Source organism: Macaca thibetana, chromosome 6, assembly GCF_024542745.1.
Source record: "Macaca thibetana thibetana isolate TM-01 chromosome 6, ASM2454274v1, whole genome shotgun sequence".
NCBI lineage: Eukaryota > Metazoa > Chordata > Mammalia > Primates > Cercopithecidae > Macaca > Macaca thibetana.
The window spans coordinates 175,518,721-175,539,157 of NC_065583.1; the positions used below are offsets into that span (position 1 = coordinate 175,518,721).

General features: G+C 58.4%; 1 protein-coding gene across 2 annotated transcripts; it reads right to left on the reverse strand.

Annotated features, from left to right (window-relative positions):
- Nucleotides 1-799: 799 nt before the first annotated feature.
- Nucleotides 800-20,283, reverse strand: SLC6A18 (solute carrier family 6 member 18). Of its 2 annotated transcripts, XM_050795191.1 has the most exons (12): nucleotides 20,007-20,283; nucleotides 13,610-13,750; nucleotides 13,102-13,239; nucleotides 10,652-10,833; nucleotides 8,322-8,432; nucleotides 7,227-7,339; nucleotides 6,153-6,281; nucleotides 4,164-4,320; nucleotides 3,259-3,463; nucleotides 2,641-2,800; nucleotides 2,245-2,407; nucleotides 800-995 (listed from the first exon to the last, which is right to left on the reverse strand). In XM_050795191.1, the coding sequence occupies exons 1-12, from the start codon at nucleotides 20,164-20,166 to the stop codon at nucleotides 822-824; spliced, it is 1,833 nt and encodes a 610-aa protein (XP_050651148.1). In that variant the 5' UTR covers nucleotides 20,167-20,283; the 3' UTR covers nucleotides 800-821. The 2 variants fall into 2 exon arrangements, with proteins under 2 accessions (XP_050651148.1, XP_050651149.1); XM_050795192.1 differs by lacking the exon at nucleotides 13,102-13,239 and having other exon boundaries at nucleotides 20,007-20,262.
- Nucleotides 20,284-20,437: the final 154 nt, after the last annotated feature.

A 20,437-nucleotide genomic window follows, 5' to 3' on the forward strand; every position in this document is an offset into this window, starting at 1 on the left:
AAAGGATGGGGAGGAAAGGGGGCAGGAGGGAGGAGGGAACAGAGGGAGAGGGAAGAGGGAAGCAGGCCCATAGCGCGTGGAGCCGGGGTACTCCGGAGCAGGGCGGGCTGGACGGGGGCTGCACAGTGCGCTTGGCGCCTGCGGCACAGATGACTGCCCCACGTGTTCGAGCTCCTGCCTGTCGCCCCTCTGCCCCGGGACAGCAGTAGCCTTTTGGTACCTCCTTAATACAATTCAACAGTTTGGAAAAATAAAAGTGGCAACCTACAGTGTTTCTCAGAAATGTTAGGAAGAGTCAACTAGACCGCAGACTCCAGACCCCAGACCCCCACTTCCAGGCTGGAGGGAACATCTGTCCTGGGTACCCTGCTGCCTGCGAGCCATAGGGGGACAGTCTGCCCAGGACCTGGAGCCGGGCTGCAGGCGGCCTCCTGAGCCACCCGGGCAGCCACTGCTCCCCAGAGACCAGTCAGGCTAGGTTCAGAGGCTGTGAGACTGGGAGCCCCGCACCTGCGAAGATCCCCGAGCCAGCCCAGCCAAGTGCAGGGCCCCCAACTGCTGCAGGACGCCCAGGCCGCGGGCTCACCAGGGATGCTGGGGCCCTGCAAGACCTTCCTCAGGGCGGGCCCCAAGCAGCAGCGCTGGGGGCTAGGTCTGCAGCCCTGCCCGGGCGTCGGGAAAGCAGTAACCACGCAGACACAGCGGTATCAAGGTGTATTGGGCGGCGTCGCTGGTGTATTGGGGTGGGCCCTGTGGGCGGGGCCCCGCCCACCACCAGACCTGCCCATGCAGGCCCCGGCCCCGTCCCACTCCTGGCGGCTTCAGCTCGTGTTGGTGTCCGGGCGCGCGTCCCTGTCCCTCCACATTCTCCGCCGGGTGAGCAGCTGAGCGAGCGCAACCCCCGGGACCCACAGCAAGGGCAGCAAGGACAGCAGCACGCAGGTGGTGAGCACCCAGCCTGGGTAGAGCTTCTCCTGGCGCGCAGGGAACAGCTCCTGCGGGACCACAGCCTCGTTAGGTGACGCCGGCCACCCTGGGCCCTGAGGCTGACCCCTCGCTCCTCAATCCAAGGGGCAAGAGCCACCTGCCCACCCGGACTTGGATGGGAATGGAAAAGGTGCGGCCAGAGCAGTGGCCAGGACTTGTGGCCGCTCACCACGGTTCCCCTGGGCCAGGAGTTTGGGAACCTGGGCTGAGCTTCTCTTGGGGCTGGGGACTCCCCAAGGTAAGCCTAGGTATCATGTTCTGGAACCAGAGGGGCTACATGGCCTCAACCCACTGGGCATCGTTGGAGGCCATGTCCCCAGTTTTCTCTCCTATACACTGGTGGCACCACCCACCTGGCTGCAGGTACCATGGAAATTCTTCAAAAATACATGGTCACTCCTCCTTCACCTGCCCTTGGTGTTCTGCTAGGGAGGGACTTTCCGAGACACGTTCGGAGAGGAGTGGCGTCCACACTCCCGAGACACGTTCGGAGGGGAGTGGCGTCCACACTCCCGAGACACGTTCGGAGGGGAGTGGCGTCCACATTCCCGAGACACGTTCGGAGGGGAGTGGCGTCCACACTTCCGAGACACGTTTGGAGGGGAGTGGCGTCCACATTCCCGAGACACGTTCGGAGAGGAGTGGCGTCCACATTCCCGAGAAGGGGTGGCATGGAGAGGTTTCGAGCGGCCACCAGTGGGGACTCAGGGTATGTCAGGGGCTGGCACTGCTCAGAGCCCCTGAGGCATTTTCACAGTGTGTCTGGCACTCCGATCCCTCCTTAGGAGGCTCTTGTGTGGAAATGGCCTCAGCCAAACTGACCCACTGGGTGGCAGTAGGGGTCTGTGCAGGACCTTTCTTGTCACAGACGAGGAATGGGCGGTTGTCCAGCTGCCCGTCCCCACGCCACATGGGCAGGACACAGGCAGGGAGGGTGAAGCCACATCCCCAAGAAGGAGCTCCAGGGCCCTGTGGGGTCCCTGGGCTCTGGGCACTGCTCAGGTCCTCACTCCACTGACCAGGCGCTTGCCCATAGTCACCCTGATCCCATTTCTGATCCCAGCGGGCACTCAGGGATGCCACACAAAGCCCGTCCTGTTCACATCCCCGGTTTGCCAGGCAGAAGTGACCGTGCCACCTTGTCACTGGGGCGTGAATGTGCACCGCATGGGTTGTCGGGCACTGGATGGCACCATGGGGGCCACACCGAGCCCGAGGGGTCCCAGGACTCCCCAGGTTCCCGCCGGAAGGACCTACGTATTTGGGGTTCCAAGCCCTGTAGCTCAGTGGCTTCTGGGACAGGAGGGTGATGTAAGCCACGAAGATGGTCAGCAGCAGCAGGGGACTGACCACCCTCCAGGTCAGCCGCCAGTAGGGGCTGGGCCGCCTCCCGGTCATCCATGCAATGTCATCGCAGAACCTGCACCAGATGCTGGGCTCAGGCTCCATATGGCCCGTGGAAGGTCCACACACTCCAAGCTAAGGACCAGACCCTAACTGGCATCCAGCCTGCACCCTCTGGTGCCTCGGCAGCTCCCTGGGGCAGAACGTTCTCACCGGTCTGGGCAGTTGCGGGTCGTGCCTGTGCCCGGCACCCATTCCCCTTCCCACCCTGGTGGGTCCCAGAGGAGCACTCGTGGGGCAGCAGCTCACTGTTTCATTCCGTAAACATAAGCGACACCCACGACCTCGAGGAAGGCCAAGATGAGCAGGTTCAGGGAAGCGGCAACATTGTCGAAAATCTCCAACCAGTAGTTCCCAGACTGCAGCGTGAAGCAGGTGGCAAAGAGGAAGCAGGCCAGGCAGACCAGCCCTGGGGCAGCGGCAGAGGGGTGTGGGGGGTAAGGGGATGGGGGGCGGAAGTGTGGGGAGGGTCAGGAGGAAGCCAGTCAGGCAGAACTGCCCTGGGACAGACAGCGGGGAGGGCCAGGGCACCCGGGCTGGAGACTTCTCTTGGCTTCCCACCCTCCATCCCTGCCCTCGCCTGTCTCTTTCCTGTGCTGTGCTCAACGAGCCGGAAGGACCTGCTTTCCTGCTCTGGATGGGGGATTTGGCCTCTGGGGCTGTGGGGGAGGGGCAGCCCTGAACCTCCCTCGACCCTCGGCTCTCTGGTGATGGCTGTCAGCGAGGAGCAGCCTGGCTCAGACTTCTCCTGAACTCAGGCTTGGCCCCTTGTGCTCTCCATCCAGGAGGGGCGTCTGGACAGCAGGTGAGAGTGGATGGCCGGATGCTGGGGACGGGTCCTCCAGGGCGGCCGAGCTGTGCACTCACCAGTCAGGGCCTCCTTGGGGACCCATCTGGGCAGGACCCCCATGTCCAGCATGGGTGTGATGACTGCCTCCATGCCCCCGAACATGGTCGATAGCCCCAAGGTGAACAGCATCCCGAAGAAGAGCACAGCCCACGCAGGGGCCCCCGGCATGTGGAGGACGGCCTCCGTGAAGACGATGAAGGCCAGGCCCGGGCCCGAGGCACTCTGCAACACATGGAGCCCCAGGCTTCGGACCACGCACACACGCACTCCACCACACACACACGCCTGCCTGCAGAACGCACACACTCTCTCCCAGGCTGAGGGCACGAGTGCACATCGCCCCTCCTCGTGTCGGGCTGAGGTGGCTCAGGGCTGGCCCTGCCTTCTGGGAGACCAGGCTGCCAGTGATCTCTGCAGGGGAGGGTCCTTCCCCTTTAATAACCCACACCTACAGCAGGCAGCTGGGCCTGGAACGTAGGGCCTTTTATGCCTTGGGTCAGGCACCCTGAGATGCATCCCGCACCTGCCTCCTGGCTGTGCACCCCTGCCTGGTGCCCCCAGGTCCAGGCATCCACTGGCCCTGAGTGTGGCTGGACTCCAGCCATGCCCTGGCACTGTGACCCTCATGCTGGTCACCCCCTTTCCTGGGGTCTGGGCACCAGCAGTGCCCACTCTTTCGGGTCAGCCCAACCCCCAGGACTGCTGGGTATAGTGTCTGCAGGACACAGCTGCCTCCGGGGTTTCGGGCTTTCCAGGAGGCCTGGCAACCCGAGACAAAGACAGACTGGGGTCCTCGGTTCACAGGCCCTGGCCCTCGGTCTGTGGGAACTGTCTGCAGCCTTTGGCAGTGAGGCACAGCCAGTACGGCCCTGGCGCTCCTGTGGACGGCCCCGCCTGGCTACCCCAGTGGGTGTGCAGGTACCTTGTCCAGAAAGTCTTCCAGGCGGCAGACCTTTAGGGGGAGCTGGGCCACCCTCTTGGGCCAGGTGGCGTTCAGGTGCATGAGGACAGCCAGGTAGTCGTCCCTGGAGATGCTCTGCTCTGGGAAGTCAAACTCGTTGATGAGGCTGAGGATGTTTCTGCGGGGACAGAGGGGACGGCCCCGGTTCCCAAACACATCCAGAGAAACCCTTGGTCGGTGCTGGGAAGAACAGTGTCTCTGGGAGGGCTGGGCCCCTCCTGCCCCTGTTGGGATCGTGTGGATGCCTCCAGTCCCGGTTGGGATCATGTGGACGCCTCCGGCCCCTGTTGGGATCATGTGGACGCCTGTGCTATGACAGGGCGGCACTGGTGGGGGCACAGTTTACTCCATGCACACTGCTGGTTGGGGGAGAAGCTGTTCTCTAAGCCCCTGGGCTTGGACGGGGAGCACTCCCCCATGGGTGCAAAGCGGGTGGAGGTGGTGGCAGCTTCCTCACCTCAAGGGTGGTCCTGATTCGCCCTGAGGGGCCGCCCTGCAGGCAGGGACCTGGGTTTCTGACGGTTTGCGGCAGTGACTTCAGCCCACCCGCCTGCCCTTCTGTCTCCACTGCCAAAGGCTCATTCTGTCCTCAGGACTTAAGGTTCAAACACAGTCACCCAACGGCAGGGCACGTCTATACCAGCAAACACCTTTTTGGGGCTCCAGCTGTTCCTAGAACAATCCTGACGATAGAGGCCTCCCTCCCCTCATTCCAGCCGCATGTGGCATGCGAGGCTGGCTTGGGCTGTGCGGCGCAGGCTGTCGTGCACACAGCTGGTCCTTATCCGCCTGCTCACTAAGATGTGCTTGTAACCCCAAGTCAATATTTGTGCACGTTTGTGGTTATTTGCAACATTCAAAGAGTGAACAGAAATCAGAGTCGTCGCTTGCACCTCCCCGGCTGGGGCTGAACAAAGCCCAGCTCTGCCTTCTTGACCCGGGTCATCCTGTAAATCACCGTCCTTTCCGTGGCCTGCAAGTGCCATGTTTTCCACTTCTATGTGCCTTTTCTTGGTGGCGTCCCTGTTGAAAAGCGCCGTCGGGTGCAGTGCTGACGTGCTGCCGTGCTCCCGACCGCAGGAGGCTGGGGTGGAACACGGAGTTGCAGCAGCACTGTGGACACTCAGGGCCAGTCACTGTCTGGGTGGGGCCGTCCTGGACACTGTAGGGTGCTGTGCAGCATCCTCGGCCTCCACCCACTGGGTGCCAGGCACACCCCTCACACAAGTGTGGCCAACCAAAACTGTCTCCATATGCTGCCAGACGTCCCCTGGTGGTGTCAGAGTCACCCCATGTTGTAGGGACATGCTGTCTGGCCAGTGGGTTCTCAAGGACCCACCTGAAGGTAGTTCACAAGCAAGACAGGTGCCCTGAGAAGGCCATGAGTCTGATGAGGCCGCTGCCTGTGCAGGGGACACCCTAACTGCATGAGCGACCTGGGACCACAGCAAACGACCAGCAACGGTGCCTTAAACCACAGGAATTCATCCTCTCCCGTTCTGGAGAACTGTGGTGTCTGAAATCCCCGTGTGGCCCCTCCCAAGCCTGCACAGGAGACTCCTCCCGCCTCTTCCAGCTTCTGCACCTTCAGGTGTCCCTGGGCCGTGGCCACAGCGCTGCGACCTCTGCCTCTGTCTTCACGTGGCCGCCTCCTCTGTGTCTGTCTCCTCTTCTTATAAGGACACTGGTTATTGGATTTAGTGCCTACCCTACTCCAGGGGGACCGATCCTACTTAATTACTTAATTACATCCGCAAAGACTCTTTTCCAACCAGGTCACATTCTGAAGGTTTGGGTGGAAGTGACCTTCTGGGGACACCATTCACTCCACACCCCTAGAGAAATGAAAAGTGCCCACGCCACCCTTCCTCATGCCGTGGGAGTCTCAGTGCGGCAGGCACCTGCCTGGCGGCTATGCCCCACAGAGCCTGGCGTGGCCCCTGCGCTCACCTGTCCAGGCAGTGCTCATGGTCATTGGTTGCCTTGAACCCCAGGACGGAGAAGACAGCGATGGACGCGTACAGGGAGGTCATGCTGTTGACCAGGGCGATGACCACCGCATCCTTCTGGCAGTCATTCCTGGGCACAAATGCACGCTTGTCACGGGCTTTGCAGGCGGTAACTGGGCCTCACCCAGGGGACGAAGTGAGGAGGGGGCTTCCCTCCTTGGCCCTCCCTTCCGCCTGGGATGCCCCTTCTCTGACCCAGGGGCTGCTGCTGCCAGTCCTGGAGTCTCAGGATGGCCTCGGACCCCTCCCTACAGTCTCCTCCAGCAGCCCCAGCTCATTGCACCCCCACCAAGGCCTTTGGGCCCACGGGGCGCTGAGAGGCAGGGCATTCATGGAGGGTCTGAAATGTAGACGTTTTGGAAAATCATCTCCAAAGGAGAAACACACACAAGCTCAGCTCCAGTGTGAGGTCAAGGAAGTAAGGTGTCAATCACAAACATTTAAAACTTCAGTGGCATCCCAGCTGGCACTTCCTTCCCTAAAGGCCACCAGCGGGCAGCACTGCCCAGGGACCAACCTGCCCCTCCCATCTCATGCAAACTGCCTGCCTCTGAAGGGGGCAGAAATCCTGGCAGCCACAGGAAATAAGGTTTGTTTCAGGTTCATCACAGTGCACTGGGCTATGCATTTTATGATCTGTGGAATTGCACTTTGTTGGGTTCTGTGCATATTATGACATCATAAAAGCAGCACCCGCTCACGTCGGCACCAAGGGGCCTTGAGTCTATTTCAGGTGACCGTCGAGGCTTTTACGGCCCCATGTGTCATGTGCATTTTGATTGGTGTCATGCCCAGTTACACCCTGGTTCCTGGGTGTGATTATCCAGGCCGTCTTCCTGCAGCCGGCTCCGGACGTGCTGGGAGCTGCCGCGAGGGCCCAGGCCGTGGCATGAGGTTCTTATCTCAGGTTCACACAAGGCCACCCTGGGATCCACAGTGTGATCCTGAGATCAGGAAGTGCTTGGGGCATCTCCCCAAAGCTTCTCGGGCTGGACACCTGAGCCCGACTGCCTACCTGGGCGAGTTGTAACTTGCGAAAGCGATGTGTCCTCCAAAGGCCAGGGACAGAGAGAAGAATATCTGGGTGGCTGCGTCCAGCCACACCTGGGGGTTCTGGAGAATGTGCATCTGGAACGAGTAGGGAGAGCGTCTCACTCAGCAGGCAAACCACACCAGCCGGTGGCCCTGACTGTTCCAGAACGTTCCCAAGGCGGCTTTGGGGACACTCATGAGCAAGTGGGACCTGTACAGACGCCAGGAACAGGGTAGAACCACGCAGGTGTGCAGGTGTGGAGTGGCAGCTCTGGACATGGCAGATGCCAGGCCCCTGTCCGGGATGTGGCCAAATGAGCCGGTGGCTGTCAGACCCACTTGAGAGTGTAGCTGGCAGGGTTTTCGGGGCTGGAGATGGGTTTGAGCAGCTCCTGCGTGGGCATGTTTACTGTGCCCTCTCTAACCTGGCAGTTCTGGGCGATTTGAAGGCCCGAGGGCAAGGATCCCATGCACGGAGCCTGGCTTTCCTGTTTCTGCGGGACCTGGGAAGGTGTCCTCTGTCTTCTGCTAGGACTCCAGGCAGCCATGCCCATACCCAGGTGCCCATTCCCACACCAACCCCCGGAAGCTGCCTCAGGACAATGGGCAGGCAATGCCACGATCTTGGATAGTACAGAATGCTCTAGAAGCCGTGCAGGCTCCTGGAGCGGGCACTGGCTCCTGTGGCTCCCGGGGGGGTGTGTGCAGCTGGACAAGGCCCTTGGTGGTGTCAGGCCCAGAGCAGGGACATCTGGTCCCCAGTCAGCCTCTCCCTGAACCCTGTCCCTCCTCCCCTGGCCCCTCACATCCATGTCCACTTGGTGTCCCACAGGTGCCAAAGTCCACCTGCCCCAGATCGAGGTCCTCCTCCAGGCTCACTCCAAACCTGACCTCTTTCCTAAGGCCCCCCTCCCCCCGCGCCATCCTGGGCCAGCCTCACCCCTGGCCACCAGACAGCACAGCTGCTGGATGTGTGGCTCCTGGCCTCTCACGCCTCCAGGTAAGGAAGGGAGCTGCTGGCCACCGCCCTGAAATGTGTGTGCTGGAAGCCCTGAACTTTGATCCAAGACCCACTTACTTTGGGAGTGAACAAGTAGATTAGTCCTTGTGTGGCCCCCGGCAGGGTCAGCCCTCTGATGACAAAGATGGTCAGGACCAGGTAAGGGAACAAGGCTGTGAAGTAAATCACCTTGAAACAAAAGGTGGGAGTTGGTGAGACTTGAAATGGCCTCTGGTCCGTCCACAAGCCTTAGAGAAGCAGGCAGCCTCCAGACACCTCTCTGGTGGTCACAGTAGCCGCTTCTGGCGTGGGATCGACCAGGATGGATTGGGGGGCACCTTGGGGGATTGTGGGGTGCAGGCTCAGGCTAAGCTCGGAGGGTTTGGGGCTCACCAGAAACAGTCACATGCACATTCGTTTACACGTTTGTGCCCGATCGAGCACTGGATATCTGGAGAGTCAGGCCTCCTTTGAGCACAGGGGCTGGGCCCTGAAGAGGGGTCTGAGCCGTGGCCCCTCCCTGGCCTCCCTCTCCCAAGCCTCCAGCCACCACTTGCCTCTCTCCTGGTCACCCTCGTTTCCGACTGTGTCCTTTCCCTGCTTTGGTCCCCTCTCCGGCCTCCCTCCTGTTCTCTCTCAAGCTCTCAGCCCTACTGTGTGGCTGGAGTCCTCTTCCTCCCACCCTGATGCCCTCGCCTGGCTGCACCTACCCTGTGACCCTTCTGCCCACATAGAGCTATTTCCCAGCTCCCATCAGCTGTGGACAAGGGTCTGCACACGAGGTGTCCACATGGAAAAGCATCTACAAGTGGAGACTCCTGTCTCACTCTCCTTCTCAGCTCCCCCAACACAGACTGACTGCAGAATTATCTGGGGTGCATTTTTTTTTTTTTTTTTTTTTTTTTTGAGACAGAGTCTCGCTCTCTTGCCCAGGCTGGAGTGCAGTGGCCCAGTCTCGGCTCACTGCAACCTGTGCTGTCTGGGTTCAGGCGATTCTTCTGCCTCAGCCTCCAAAGTAGCTGGGATTACAGGCTCCCAACACCACGGCTGGCTAATTTTTTTTTTATTTTTAGTAGACATGGGGTGTCACTATGTTGGCGAGGCTGGTCTTGAACTCCTGACCTCATGTGATCTGCCTACCTTAGCCTCCCAAAGTGCTGGGATTACAGGTGTGAGCCACTGTGCCCAGCTTGGGATGCATTTTTAAGGACCTTTATAATAGGATTATTTGGAATTTCTGGCTGTCTGCTTTGTCTAATTTAGTAATTCCAGTCCTCTCAAGCATGAAGACCCCTACCCTCCACATAAGAGGAATGACAACCTCAGTACACTGAGACACTGCCCAGGGCATGGGGCACTGGGGTCCTGGGTCTGAGGCCCGTGGGTCAGGAGGCATGGTCTAGGGTGCGTGGACTGGGTGCCATCATTTGAAAAGAATTCACACATGTGTGATACCAGACTAGAGATGATAGCACACACCAGAGAATACAGGACGAGAACTCTTCTGGCTTGAGGGGCCCAGGCAAGCAGGAGGCTCAGGTTCTATTGGTCCTTTCTGCTGCCTCCAATGGAAACCACATGGGTGAACATCCATACAGTTTTTCTCATTATTTAAGCCTCTTTGAAAGATAATTGCTTGTTTAAAACAAAACTGACAATAATGCATTTGTTGTTTATAACATGTTATAAGTAAAATGTATGACAACAATAGCGCAAAGCCTGGGAGGGAAAAATGGGATAAAATGCAATGACATTCTTAAATGACCATAGAATACCCCAAGATCACTTAGTGATCGACCATGACAGGCTAGAGACATGGACTGTAACCTCTAAAGCAGTTACTAGGATAACAAGAGACAGTTAAAGCTAAACCAACCAAGGAGATAGAGCGGGATCCTGAAAAATACCTAGAGAAAGAGAGGAACAAGAATATAAAAAACAGATGTGGTAAATGGAAATACATCTGAAGTTAGAGCTAAACCCAACCATATCAATAATCACATTAAATGTAAATGCTCTAAACACCCCAAATAAAAGGCAGAGATTTTCACATTGGTTAAAAAAGCCAGATCCAATTGTATGCTGTCTATAAGAAAAACACTTTCAACATAAAGACACAAAAAGGTTAAAAGAAAAAGGATGAAAAAAGTACACTCTGTTAACATAGCCCAAAGAAATCTGGAGTGGCTGTTTTAAAACAAAGTCAATTTCAGAGCCAAGAATATCACCAGGATAAAAAAGGCTGCTTCACAGCGATAATGGGATCAATACCCTAAGAAGACATTGCAATCCTAAATGTTTATGCCCCTCATAAGAGCTTGTAGACACAAAGCAAACACAGGTTGATGGGGAGGGGTCCTCTGGGCCAGAGGAAGCAAGAGAGGGGGTCAGGCCCTGCCAGCTCTCACCTTCCCTGTAGTCTCAATGCCTCTGATGATACACATGTACACGACTGCCCAGGAGGCTGCCAAGCAGAGAAGCAGCCACCACTGGATGGAGCCACTGTCGTTGATGTCGGCTGCGATGTTCAGTGTCTGCCGATACCAGAAGTAGCTCACGGCGCTGCTGCCCTGGCACTCCTCCACGAACCCTGCAACCAGGGAGCCTGTCACAGGCTGGCTATGGGGCATAGGCACACTCACCATGTGGCTCTTGAGCTCAATTTCCCTGGGCTGTTCTCAACATGGCCCTTTTGGGCTGAGGTGCCCTTTCACTTCTTTCTGGGCCCAGGGCTGAGATGGAGAAACAGACGTGGCTATGAAAATGAACAGGCTGAGTGAACCTCAAAAGGAAGCTCCACTTTGAGAAGGTTTATGAGCCCTGCTGAGCCCGGGTAGCCTGCAGCCCCTTGGACATCACTGTCATGGTGTAAAGCTGGTCCCCTCATTTTCTCCTGCCACCCACCGTCCCAGACCCCCAAGGATGGCACAGAGGCACTGGACGGACAGTGGCTGCATGTGTCAAGTGTGTGGCTGACTGGTGCCTGGGGAGAAAGTGAGGCTGTGGCCAGGCAGGCAGATTGTCCTGTGACTCCCACTTCCTCCTTGACAGGGCCACAAGCCGATGCAGGGAGCCAGAGACAGTGTCTGACAGCAGCAGGCTCCCACGACATCTCTCAGGACCCACTGCAGCCCATTCCTGGGACACTTGACTGGGGAAATGTTGGGGGGCACTCATGGAAAAGTCTGAGGATTACCAGTATCCCAACCAGGCCACTGCCCATGTCACAAGGCTCCTCCCTTCACACTGTCCTTTGGCCCCAAGTCCCCTTCTAAGGCCCTGCCAGTCATTGACCCGAGCACTGTCACAGCCCAGCTCTGAGTGGGCACTGCCTGCCCCACACTTGACTGAGAGAAGGGCGTGGGCAGAGCTGACCCCTCCGGGCCCTTTTCTGGGGAAACTTTCCTTCAGGGGAGCGTGGGGCAGATGTGGGAAGGGCAATTATAGGGCCCTGCCGTGTGCATTGAGAGAGGACTTAACCCCTCCAGGCCTGCCTGAAAATCGAAGAGCTGGCCTAAGTGACCCCAAAAGGAAACCCTTGGACAAGGTAGAAGGAATTTGGAACCCACAAACCATCATCCTGGAACTCGGGCTGCAGAGAGCCTGTCCTGAGGCCACTTCCGGAGTGTGGCTGGGAGGAACCCTGGCAGGACCACCCACCCTCAGAGAGGCGCCAGGAGGCTGATGTCACTGTCAGGGCTCTTGGCCTCCCCAGAGTGCCCAGCTCTGGCCCAGGGCATCCAGGTGCAGACTCAGTGTTGGTCCCCAAGGCTGGTTTCATCCAGTACCAGCCCAGCATGAGTTTTAGTCAGCAAGAGAGAGGAAGGAAAGAAAGTCAGAGTTGCTTCTGAGCAAGTCATTGAAAGATACAACTGTCAATTGAGTGCAGTGACTCACGCCTGTCATCCTAGCACTTGGGGAGGCTGAAGCAGGAGGATCACTTGAGCCCAAGGGTTCAAGACCATCCTGGGCAACATATTGAGACCCCGTCTCTACAAAACATAAATAAAATCAGCTGGGTATGGAGGCACTTGCTTGTGGTCCTAGCTACTGGGGAAGTGGAGGTAGGAGAATCACTTGAGCCAGGAGTTGGAGGTTGCAGTGAGCTGTGATCACACCACTGCACTCCAGCCTGGGCGATAGAGGGAGACCCTGTCCCAGAAAAGAAAAAAAAAAAAAAGAAACTATAACTGTCATTCATGTCTCGAGGATCTCCCCAGAGGGAGCTCCTGGCTGAAGTCTGGACCCGAAGTCTGTTTTTTTTTTTTTCTTTTCTGAGGCAGAGTCTCATTCTGTCACCCGGTCTGGAGTGCAGTGGAGTGATCTTGGCTATCTGCAACCTCTATTTCCCGGGTTCAAGCAGTTCTGTCTCAGCTTCCTGACTAGCTGGGATTACAGGTGCCCGCCACCATGCCTGGCTAATTTTTGTATTTTGAGTAGAGATGGGCTTTCACCATATCGGTCAGGCTGGTCTTGAACTCCTGACCTCAAGTGATCTGCCCACCTCGGCCTCCCAAAGTGCTGGGTCAACAGGCATGAGCCACTGCGCCCAGCCTAAAGTCTTAAATTTAACAACAGCAGTGCCATTGCATGACCATGCCATGCACACGGCTGTAAGGGGACCTCGGTGGTCCAGGCCTGGGAGGAAAGCAGAAGGCAGCGTGGAGGTCATGAGAACTGGACTGCACGTGTGCCTCTGGGGAGATCAAGGCGTGTGTGTGTGTACACAGAGCGACTGGTTCCCCAGCCCTCCCCAGTGAGCATCCACCGCCCACAGCTGCCCTGATGCTGGGCACGCTGCAGCCCATGCCTCTCTCGGCCGTGCCCAGACCCACACAGCAGGCGGTGCCCAGCTCACCTGTTCTGTTGAGATCCGGTGGGCAGGAGCTCCAGGGCAGCGGGTGCTGGAAGGAGTTGAGGAGGTACCACAGCACCCACGCCACGATGGCATTGTAGTACAGGCTGATCAGCAAGGACAGCGTGACACAGCCCAGCCCTGCAGACAGGGACCATGTCAGGCGGCCCCGGGGCTCCTCCCAGCTCCCTCTGCCCAGAAGCAGTGAGAATAAAACAAAAAACATAACACATGCTGAGGGGCACGACTGAAAGCCAGGCCTCCCTCACACCTTACACGTGAATGGCAACACCAGCTGCTTCCAGGTCCTTCCGGGATGTCCCGGCACACACCGTCTCCATTTCTGATTCTCCCCAAGTCACCGCTGCTTCTCACACACACCCAAGGGCTCCCTGCCACCCCGCCCGCCAGCTTCGCCTGGCCACTTGCGTACCACAGGCACGGACCCGCCCCCACCCCACCGCCCCGTCCCAGGCAGCCACAGTCAGGACACGGGAGGACGGCAGCCTACCTACTCCACTGAGGTACGGGGAGATGGCCGTCCACACGCCGACGCTGCCCTTCCGCAGTCGCTGGCCGATGGCGAGCTCGACGTGGAAGATGGGGATCCCCTCAAAGACCAGTGCAATGAGGTAGGGGATGAGGAAGGCCCCTGTGAGGAGGGGGTGCTCAGTATCTGCCCAGGCTGGAGGGCAGGGAGGGACTGTGGCATAGGCCAGGGGGAGCCACCTGTGGTCTTCAAGGGACAGACGGAACCTGAATGTTGGGGGCACCACTTGGGTGGCGGAGACACCCTTGGGGCACTGTCGGGTTGCAGACCCTGTCTCTGATTTCGGCTCAGTTGCTGAGACCTCTGATCAAGAGGGTAGGGCCCTGGAGGGGAGCAGGGGGCCCAAAAGGAGGCAGCCGGCCCTGGACGAGGACTTGGGGTCTAAATGTGACCCCTGTGTTGCATTTACTGAGGGACCAGCATTATTAGAGGCACCCGCATTTTCCTGGGGGCTGCTGTGGCTGGCAGTGGGGACTCAGTCTCTGTGGGAAGGAGGCATGCAGGGGCCTGGCAGAATCACACTCAAAACCTCTGCCATCAGCCTCCCCATGGGAAAACAGCTCCTTTCATTAACGTGATTTTCAGAAAATTCATGAGTTTGCAGAAATAAAGTGCTGACTGAGCATGTTTTTTAAACACCCCCGTCACTGGAGGAGGTCTGGCTGCTTTTGTGTGAGGCCGCCTGTTGGCTCCCAGGCTTCACGCTGCTCTTGTTGGAGCTTCATGCCGCAGATGGCGCCAGCTGCTCTGTTCCCACAGGGACCCCAGGGCGGAGGGCTGCTCTGTTCCTGCGGGGATCCCGGGGCGGCTGGCCGGCTCTCCTGGGAACTGGAACCATCTTTACTCATGGGGATGCCGCAGAAGAGTGCTGTCTCCAACCAAGGCCCTGAGAACTGCATCAGGGCTGGACCTGTCCCCCCACTTCCTGGCACCTCAGGCCTCTGTATCTCCATCCAGCGCCACGATGGGGTCGCCCACAGGCACAGCAGGATGAAGGCCTCATGGGCCCCCCAGGGCAGGGGGAACAGGCCGGCTCTACTTCCTGGAGTCAGTAGAGACGAGTGGCTGTGCCTTCTGCCTGGGGCACCCGCAGTGGAAGGGGCAGACAAGGTGCCAGGGCCTGGTGCTGAGGATTCGAGCAGGGCTGGCTTCCTGTGGAGTCCACAGACCCTCCTGGCCCCAGTGAAAGAGCTGGGCATGATCGATTCCTGCAATTTGACCTCTAAGTGCAGCTGTTGCCTACAAGACCTGCTGGGAGGATGCTGGTTCTCCCGGGCTCCGGTTCTGTGGGCGTCCCTACGCTGCTGAGGAGGCCCCTGTGTCTGCATGCTGCGTCTCGGTCCTCCTGGTGGCCTCACCGGGCTGGCAGCTGCACTGTTCCCAAAGCGAATCGCCTTCTGTGCACGAGTTCGGATCTCTGTGCAGCTCCACTTCCATGCCCAGGGCTGCTGACTCCTCCCCAACTGCGTATGCACAGGTGCTGGGACAGGCTCCAGGGTGGCACTGACCTCAGGCCTTCTGCCCTAAGACTGACCTACATGGGTGCCGGCTGCCCATGCTCTTCCCTGCCACGCTCCTCCCTGCCACGCTCCTCCCCACCACGCTCCTCCCCTCCGTGCTCATCCCCTCCTCCCCGCCACGCTCCTCTCCGCCGCTCTCCTCCACCCCGGGCTCCTCCCCGCTGCGCTCCTTCACACCCTGCTCCTCCCCGCCGCGCTCCTCCCCGCTCTGCTCCTCCACGCCATGCTCCTCCACGCCACGCTCCTCCACGCTGCGCTCCTCCCCACCCCGCTCCTCCCCGCCGCGCTCCTCCCCGCTCTGCTCCTCCACGCCATGCTCCTCCACGCCACGCTCCTCCACGCCGCGCTCCTCCCCACCCTGCTCCTCCACGCCGTGCTCCTCCACGCCTGGCATCTCCTGTCAGCTCCACTTTGCCAGGCAGGGTCCGGCTTCTACAAGCTCGTTTCCAGGTCATCAGCACAACCTTGCTCTGGGCTTGTGTCACCATGAGAAAGTTCTGTGATTGCCACGGGAACAGGGAAGCCCGAGAGCGGGAGGGGAGCCTTCACCCCCGTTGGTTTCTGCACAGGACTCCAGGGCCAGCATGTGGGGGCGGGACGGCTCTTGTCCATGTCATTTACACAGGGGCAGAAAGACAAGCATTGAAGAGGGGAAGCTGAGGTCTACGGACTCAGCCTCAGGTGGAGGCACCTGACACCCGGAGATGCCTCCCGGGAGAGTGGGGACAGCCGTGGCCAGGGCCTGGAGCAAAGGGGAACAAAACCCAGGCACCCCAGGGAGCTCATGGCAGGGAGTCCCCACACCTGCTTTTCTTAGGCCAGGTTCCCGTGTGAATGGGGGACACACCCAAGCCAGTCCCTCTTCCCCCACCTCCAGCCTGCACCTCGAGAGCCCTTCTTCCCTTCCCTTTAGCCTGGGCTGTGAGAGCCCCGCTTCCCTCCCCCATCTCCAGCCTGAACCATGAGAGCCCCTCTTACCTTTCCCCTCTTCAGCCTGCACTGTGAAAACATCACTACTCCCCACCCCCAACCTGCACCGTGGAGCCCCTCTCCCCTCCCTGACCTCCAGCCTGCACCTGAGGTCTCGCAGCCAGTGTGTGACCAGCCACCCATCCCGGAGGAGGGGCTTCACAGCCACAGGCGCATAGTGGCAGGGTGGAGGACAGACGTGGGTGGTGTAGGCACCGCATCACAGTGGTTGGGGCTCCGGGTTCCAGATGTGGGATCCACTGTCCAGGGAGCACTGCAGACTCCAGGCCGGCAGGTGCCCCGGGTCCCAGTGACCCTGCTCTGTGGAGAGGGCCATCGAGCCTGGGCTGGGGCCTCAGGTGACCAGGCTGAGGTCAGTTTGGCAGAGACCACCCTGATGAGATCATCAAAGGGAAAGATTTGGGGAGAAGTGAGCTTCTCTCTGTTACTGGTTTGGGGAAGTTGAATCTGCTGTGTTTAGGGGAGAAGAGGTGGGAGGGGTTTTCTGTGAATATGAGATTGAGGCCACAGCTAGGATCTTCATGAAACAGGAACATCGACTCTGTGGCACATCAGATGCATTTAAAGCCGTATTTAGACTGCCACGTGGGCATAAATGTAAATTAAAAACCAACTAGAGTGTTGCGGCTGGGGGTGGTGGCTCTGTTGGCCAACCCAAGCCCAGCATGGTGGGCACTTTCCCTGGCCTGCCTGGGTCCAGCTCTCACTGGGCAGCCTTTACATGGCCTGCGTGGACCCAGCTCTCACCGGGCAGCCTTTACGTTGAACGTGCAGGAAGAGACAGTGAGTCCATGCTTTTTTTCCGAATTTGAAGAAAGAAGAAGGGTTGATTCCCCATGGTAAGTGTCTACACGACTCCTTTTTGAGTGTTTGCTTTGAGACAGCATCTCGCTCTGTCACCCAGGCTGGAGTACAGCGGCACAGGCATGGCTCCCTGCAGCCTCGACCTCCTAAGCTCAAGCCATCCTCCCATCTCAGCCTCCTGGGTAGCCAGGGCTACAAGTAGATGCCAGCACGCCTGGCTAATTTTTATATTTTTTTTATGGAGACGGGGTTTCGCCATGTTGCCCAGGCTGCAGCTCCTAGTTTTAACAATTACGTGAAGTTTAGCGCAGTCGTTCATGAGCATGGAGGACGCAGTGGTGTCTGCTGAAGATGGGAAAGGTGGCTGTGAACAGGTGGCTGCTGTTCCAGTCGTCCACGCAGGATCGGGAGAAATGTGCACCCCACCGCACCGAGGCTGCGAGAGGCAGAGGCCGCAGTCCAGCCACTGAGTAAATGCAGAGGAGAAGCAGGCTCTGCTCAGAGCAGCGGCAAAGGCCAGGGATTGCTGAGAATGGACCAGAGACATGCCCAGGGTCATGGTGGAGAGACCCACAGGAAGGCAGAAAGGAAACCGAGACGGTGCTCCCGTGCCGGCCCCCACTGCCTGGGCCCTGCCTCGGGGTGAAACTGTCAAGGAGGAAACTGCCCCCAGGCAGTGTGGAAAGCAGCGCAGGGCTGAGGCAGTGCCGAAGAATCTCTTCTGGAAATTGAAAACCTGGTGTAAAGCTCAGAGGAAAAGTAGCAGCTGGCAAAATTTCAAAGAATAGAAAAGAAGGCCTTGCTCTACTACTAGGCATCGAGACTTACGAAAAAGCCATGGTAATTAATATAGTGTCGTTTTTTGGTGCAAGAATCCACAGATCTCAACAGCACCTACCGGATACGGAAGCTGGCTGAACATGGAGGTAGTGCGGAGGAGGCCGTGCTTGATGAGTGAACTCACTTGTGTGGACACACAGCCAGCCCAGAGCCACCAGCTTAGTCATCAAACTTCCTGGGCTAAAGCCTTAAACCACAACAAGCGTTAGAGTGTCCCAGGCAGCTGGCCTGAGCCCATTGCTTGGCATTTATGGGTCTACGCTCCTTTGATTTAAAGGCGCCGAATATGTAATAAAGCAGGTGCCATGAAGTGTCATAGATGTGATAAAATCACTGTAAATCTTTACCGCAATGTTTTGCTACATTCTGTTACAATGTTGCTTTACAAGTCTTAGCTTTGAAGAGAACATTTATGTAGTTAAATACTTATGAATGGGAGAGCAAATAATATTCGCCTTTGGTAGTCATGAGTATATGCAAATTTTAAAAGCTGCACAGTACCTGCTTCTTAATTATATCTTATTTTCAAAATCATCAATGAGTGATCCTCACAGTGAGACAAAGTGAAGGGCACGTTCACACACAGGGTGAGAATGCTGACCGCACAGCCCTTAGGAAACGTGCAAGTTAAATAAACTTGGATGTTCCATGACGTGCGACCCGGTGGCTTGCATCGGGAAGGTGATGGTACAGTCGTTCGTGAGTGGAGCAGCCCTGAGGTCCCCACGCAGCTGGCGGGCAGGGCTGTTCTCCCTCCTCAGCAGCACCCCAGGTGGGGGCCTCCCCAGCTTTGCCCCAGCGTGGAGCAGCTGAGTTTAAGGGAGGCTAGTGCCAGACACTTTGACACACTGCAGGTGCTTAGCAATGGTAACTGGGTTTCGGTGGGCAAGGCGTCGGCGGGCAAGGCATCGGCGGGCAAGGCGCTGGCAAACAAGGCGTCGGCGGGCAAGGCATTGGCGGGCAAGGCGCTGGCGAACAAGGCGTCGGCGGGTAAATCGCTGGCCGGCATTTCCAGCTCTGTGTGAAGCCTGCTGCCCGCACAACCTTGCAAGCTCCAGTGACTCTTAGCAGACTGAGCCGCAGCCCAGGCAGTGAGGGCCCCGGGAGCCAGGGACGCCTCTGTCCTCTACTTTAGGGCTTTGGTGCTTTCAGAAATGCCTTCAAGGGGACTCTTTCATGATGAGAATATCCAAGGCCCAACATGCACTGTCCAGCCTCTGAGACCCCAATGCCCCGAGGGCAGCAGTGACGGGTGTTTCTTTTTGTTTTTTGTTTGTCCGCATTTCCAGCATTTTCTGAAGGTTGAGAATCTTGTCTTAACCAGGAGGAAAAACCCTTTAAAGGAGTAACCTTATAACAAGGGGTAATTGTGCAGGGCTCTCAGGAAAGGAGCTGAGGCCCCGGGAACAGGCTGACCAAGCAGCCTGGCCTGGCCTGAGGAGGACTCTGCGGCCTGGGAAGCCCCTGCCCATGGCACCTGGGGACGACTCTGGTGTCCATGGGTGATGTTGTACATTGGCTCCCTGAGAGGGGTGGTTCATGCCTGTCCCTACCTCCTGTGTCCCCACATGGAGAGCAAAGTGTGACCCCTGCATGAAGAGAAGCAGGCACAGGGTGAGGGGAGGCTCGGGGCATGCGGGAGCCCATTTCAGTCAAAAACGCACTTCTAGGGGTGGTGAGTCCAAGGGTCAGTAAAGTCACCCAGACAGTTCCGAACATCCCGGTACTCCCTGCAGGGCTCTCCCAGAGAACCAAAGCCAGGGAGGCGAGGGGTGGGCCCCCAACTTCCCGCAAAGAACCTCGGGGAAGAACTCCTGAGCACCTGTCTGGACACACCAAGGCTGTGGCGAGGAAACCCAGAGCGGATGTGTGTTCTTAACAGAACCGACGACATTCACTGCTTGGAGTGTGTTTCGGGCGGGGGGCCCACTCAACCTGACGCCTGGCAGGAAGCTGCCCTGAGGTCCCGGAAGACCACAGTGGACCCTCCCTGCTGTGGGCACTGGTGAAGCTGCCCTGAGGTCCCGGAAGACCACAGTGGACCCTGAGGGGACTGACTCTGCCGTGGGCAGTGGTGCACCCTGGTTTCCAGGAGGAGCGACTCTGCCCAAGCACTGGGGATGCGTGGCAGGCGCCTGGCGGGTCAGGGTGGAGACGGCCTCCCCTGCTAAGGGGTCTGCCCCAGGACGCAGGCTGGTGCTTACCTCCTCCATAGGTCTGGCACAGGTATGGGAACCGCCAAATGTTCCCCAGCCCCACAGCAAACCCGATGCAGCTCAGGAAGTACTGGGCCTTGTTGTCCCACTTGGGCCTCTCCTCCCCGAGGTCGCTGGCGGCCAGGTCTGGTTCTGGGGCATGAGCCATGGCCACTGAATGCCCCAGGCTGCAGGGCAAGGGTGGTGCCTCACTCCACACCCAGCACCAGAGAGCCGTCTCCAGCCTCTGCCGGCGTTTGGAAGCCACAAGCAGCCCCCCTGCAGTTTTCTTTTTTCATTTCTTTAAAGGAAAACCAGTGGTGCGTCGTTAATGGGTAACTTGGGCCCAGGCCCTGGCTCCGACGTTGGGCTCCTTCCCTGGCACCCACATCCTCTGCTCCTTCTCTCATGCTCTGTGTTCCAGGCAAATGCCAGGCCTG

What these genes read in the sequence shown, in the direction of transcription:
- SLC6A18 (XM_050795191.1), bottom strand. Translation starts at nt 20,166, where the DNA reads ATGGCTCATGCCCCAGAACCAGACCTGGCCGCCAGCGACCTCGGGGAG. An exon ending in CCCGTACCTCAGTGGAGTAG is followed by an intron (nt 13,240 to 13,609) that starts GTAGGCTGCCGT and finishes CCCTGTCTGCAG; the next exon opens with GGCTGGGCTGTGTCACGCTG. An exon ending in TATGTTTACGGAATGAAACA is followed by an intron (nt 2,408 to 2,640) that starts GTGAGCTGCTGC and finishes CATCTGGTGCAG; the next exon opens with GTTCTGCGATGACATTGCAT.